We start from the raw sequence: 4,464 nt of genomic DNA, 5'->3' as shown, positions 1-4,464 counted from the left end.
CGTGAGTGTCATTTCCTTCACCCGACTCTTCAGTTTCTACGATTTTTTTTTAGCGTCGCGCGAATCGTAACCGATGGAATCGTCGGACATTGCTCCAGATCGGGAATATTTAATTTTATTTCTTTTATCGATCCAACGCAGAAGCGTCCCTTCGGTGCGGAATAAAATAATAAAAATAAATATATATATATATGTATTTTTTTCTCTCTTTCTCGGTCGGGCCGTTCGTTTTTTATTTATTTCGAAAACTATATTCCACGTGTAGAAAAATCGGAACGGAGTAACAGTTTCGGCTGCATTTTCGAAAAACCACCGACGATCGATCGGTGTCGAATTTTCGGAGAGAAGAAGAGACGAATTCTGAATATAAAATTTTAGTTTCGGATATTTAATAGTTTTCGAGATATTGGTAAAAAAAAAATTTCCGGCGCAATCTATCGAATTTTGTCTACACGGACACTGTGACTTTCGCCGAAATATCCCTTAATTGGTAAATAGTAGTTTTTGCGAGGTAAATTAGAGTTGGACCAGTGTTTCTCACCTTGATTGATGCGAGAAAAAAATTATGCGAGCATTCCGTAGATACAAATCGTCCCGTTTTCTACATCCTGTGGAAAATCGAAGAATCTAAGGCATGTATAAATGATTTTACATTGTTTAACACTCTATTTCCTTTTAACGTCGAAGAAGCTAAAAGCAACATTCAAATGGAATCGATCGATATCCAGTGCGACGGAGTACTAAAAGAAAAGGTATAACGAATTCGGTGTGCCAGATTTTCATTTGTTCTTACCGGAACATTTCAACGAAATGTGCACGTTCGTGCAAAAATTTTGACAACGTTTAGCAATACGTGTCCACGTGTCGCGAAAATTCGGCTCGATATTGATAAAATAACTCGTAACGAAAGATATCGTGTCACTGGTAAAGAATATCGATTCTCTTATTTTTAACGTGTCGGTATTTAAATTCGACGAGTACCATAAAAGAAAAAAAGGAGTGTAAAATTTAAACGACTTATCGAATTACCATATTATTTTTTTCGGACACCTTTTTCTTATCCTAGGCCACTGGATTGTTTAAAATTACATTTGGTGTACAAAAATTACAATGTTTATATAGATACGAGTTTGGTATATAAGATACGAGATATTGAACACGTTGACCAAGTTTGTTTAATACATCACCTTATATAAGGGTTACCGAACACCTTATACGAGCTATACATTGTACGGTGAATAATTGGATATAAATGTTTCGTGGTTTTTGAGAGGAGTATGTATCTTTTTATAAGTGTTCAGATGCTCGAAGAACAATTTCGTTGTTTCATATTCAATTATATTTCACTCCATTTTTCAATCGTTTTCTTCGCGCGCAAAAGTTCAAGGTTGAATATCATCGAAGATAAAATAAAACGATTATCCGATAGTGTTTATCGACAATATCGACGCAAGTACCTCACTGTGATCGTCTATTATGTTCATGATTTTCTATTGTGTGCCCGTAATCGTCTATTATGTCAGTGAATATTGAAGGTATCTTATAAGTCGTTCCACTGAGATCTTTATCGACATTAATCCGCAACTTGATATTACGCGAGGCAAATTTTCGAGAAATAGGATAAAATATCTGGTAAAGTAATTAGAAATTCGATGCAGTTTCGAATTTTCCGTGTATACGGTAACTCCTCGTTAAAACGTACACTTTCGTGTCTACTTGAAATGTTTTAAGAAGGGAAGATACATAAAGATGTATACTTACTTATATACCAGTCGTAAGTAAACCTTCCGACGAGAAGAGCGAAGTATTGTCAACGAACTGGTGAGATTCCCTCGATAAAAGTGAAACGAAACACGATCGTATTCGTACTATTTTTAGTACGTAGTAAAACTTTTAATCGTATACAATCGAACAAAATTCGATCGAAATCGCGTTTGAATTTATTTTAGGCGAGTGAATCTTACCAATCCATTGGTAATGCTCTTACGAAGATGGAATGCGAAATAAAAGGTGCAATGTAACCTCACGAAAGGTTTAAATTTACACCACTAGCTTCCACATCGTTGTATCAGTATTAAATTAACAGTTGTAAGTCATTCGAGTCGAGAAACGCACAAGTTTTTCCTTCGAAACTCCTCCCATAGCGACGGAGATGATTCGGTACGTTGTATCGAGGGCGAACGCAACGTTTTAACGAGGTACCGTATCGTACATACAATGATCCCCACGAACGTACACTCGCGGAAATGAATATAATTCCAAACTCGTTCCAAACTTCGTTAAAAAATTACCCGATCATTAACGATATCGTTTCTAGTGTGAAACACTTAAAAAAAAAAATAACAAAATCGTACATTTCCATCTCGGTGACTCATTGCTAAGTGTTAGAACAAATGCAAGAATGACTCAGGTAGTGCCACGTGTTGATAACGAATCATCTGTGTTAAATTTTCAGAACTGTTCTCCGTTTTCAGAAATGTTCAATTCTGACGGAACGTTTCAACGATTCGATCGTTGCTCTCTTCTTCAATTTATTCCAGAATCGGTCCCGATCGTAGCGTCGTTAAAATCGCAGAAGGTGTTATTTGAGAGCCACCCTGTGTACAGAGCCGCAGCGTCGAAGCCCCGTTCGTTGCGCATCAACCTTGTCACCGAAAGCTAACGGCACCGCTCGTTGTCAGTCTCGCGACAACTGGTCTCGGAGCGCCGGTTGGTCGTCTCGTCTGAATGTTGTTTACGAGAGAGAATTGCAGCCGGCCCGCGGCGCAACGAGTCGGTTGCACTAGATGGAAAAATGAATCGCGTCGGTTCCAGTATCGAAAATAAACGCGGCGTCGCAAGGGAGGCGAGCGGTGGGGATGGTGGCGCTACACGGAGGAGATCGACGGTGAATCAACTATGAGAGGCCACGTGCCGACGCGATAAAAGTGCGTACGTTCGTTCTCGTTCACAAACAGTCGAGCACGATCGAGCAGCGGTGCGCGCTGGCTTCTACGACGTCTTCGCATCTCGATCTCGATCTCGAAACGGCGTGTACGGTGTGCCAAGTGTCCGATTAAACGACGTCATGTGCTCCATCCATCTACGGTTGGGTAAGTCGCATCGTGTCGGTCCTCTCGGTTAAACGAGGGAACGTGTTCACGTATCGTGTGCTCGAGATTGACGATTTTCCGAAATCGATGTCACGTATTATCTCGAATCGAGGAGGCACGGTGTCCACTCGAGCTGGGTGTTCAACCAACACCGATCGCGCGTCGTCGATAAGGCGACGTCACGGTGACGAAGTTTAGGAAAACGAGAGTAGGCACTGGGTGTTGTTCAGTGGTGGAAAACGAGTCGATGACGCGGAACGATGTTTTACCGTGCGAGCTTTTCTTTTCGAGAAAATCGAAGTCGAACGGCACGCAGTCGAGTCGAGGGCTCGTACACGGCGCGCATGCTCCACGATTTTCACGATCGATTCTCTCGAAGACTATCGTACGGGGAAACTTTATCGCGTTATTTTTATTTATATTTTTCTACCCCCCTCCCCTCCCCTCCGGCAGTGTCGCACTTCGTGTTTTTATCAATCGAGAATCGTATACGATTCGATGCTTTCGATACAGAGAACGTGTTGTAAGTAGTTTTGTAGATGCATCGAGATATTGTTTACAAATACGCGGAGAAACTACACGTTGGTTGACGTTGAAATTATCGACGGTGTATGTATTTATGTTCGTATCGGACAACATAGATATCTTTGAAGTTAGACGAGAAAAGGGAAAATTTACCAGTATTAGTAATCTATCCATTTGGATAATCGTCCACGAATATTGTAAGCAGACACCGTTGATAATTGAGTAATTTCACAGAGAAGTTCGAAACGAGTGAAATCGGCCCCTTTGGTGGTTTTAACGTTGAATCAATTTTTCGTTATTCGTGATTCTCGAACGTCCGCGAAAGATTTTTACGACGATCGTGGAATTTTCAAATACACAGTTTCCTGTCCGAGGTCAACAAATACGTAACACCACTTTTATCAAACGAATTTCGAGCGAACCGGGGAACCAGCTTCTGTATACAATACACGCGTTACGGTGTCAGAATCTCGTGTATACACGTTCGTAGGATCGCGTGACACAGTTCTGCGCCTTTCGAACGACTGAACCGGCCGATTATGGTTCGCGAGAAGTTGGCGTTGTCCGTGGTGCAAATTCCAGATCGATAGCGCGGAAGACCTTGCAGTATGATGTATTTTGATTCCAACGAGTGTACTAACCCGTTGACGTAGACATTTACAGGGTTACGACGAAATAACGTAGAGTTTCCACATTTTTTCAAAGACAGGTTCCATCGAATGTTTATCTATTATTTGAAAGTACATATATCGGACCACAAAACCCTTAAACTCGATCGACAAATTTTAACGAACGTTTATATCGTTGCAATAAAGGCACTGTTAATTTTAAACATCGTTAATTCGAA

General features: G+C 40.9%; 2 protein-coding genes and 1 long non-coding RNA gene across 4 annotated transcripts in view; 1 reads left to right on the top strand and 2 right to left on the bottom strand.

Moving 5' to 3' along the window:
- The window catches only part of LOC143153039 (uncharacterized), an 83,172-nt gene that overhangs the window by 41,127 nt on the left and 37,581 nt on the right, over nucleotides 1-4,464 (bottom strand). The window lies entirely within an intron of this gene.
- Nucleotides 1-4,464, bottom strand: part of LOC143153485 (uncharacterized) — a 57,335-nt gene that overhangs the window by 31,216 nt on the left and 21,655 nt on the right. The gene's annotated exons all lie outside the window — the stretch shown is intronic.
- The window catches only part of LOC143153471 (aquaporin), a 30,463-nt gene continuing 28,791 nt past the window's right edge, over nucleotides 2,793-4,464 (top strand). The window contains exon 1 of one of the 2 annotated variants that reach the window (XM_076324744.1): nucleotides 2,793-3,092. In XM_076324744.1, the coding sequence (XP_076180859.1) occupies nucleotides 3,068-3,092 (25 nt within the window). In that variant the 5' untranslated portion in view covers nucleotides 2,793-3,067. The remainder of the gene's footprint in view (nucleotides 3,093-4,464) is intronic. The other variant, XM_076324745.1, reaches the window with a different exon arrangement.

This window comes from Ptiloglossa arizonensis, chromosome 12, assembly GCF_051014685.1.
Source record: "Ptiloglossa arizonensis isolate GNS036 chromosome 12, iyPtiAriz1_principal, whole genome shotgun sequence".
Classification (NCBI taxonomy): Eukaryota; Metazoa; Arthropoda; class Insecta; order Hymenoptera; family Colletidae; genus Ptiloglossa; species Ptiloglossa arizonensis.
The sequence above is the reverse complement of the archived record's forward strand: the minus strand, read 5'-3'. Positions and strand labels throughout refer to the sequence as shown.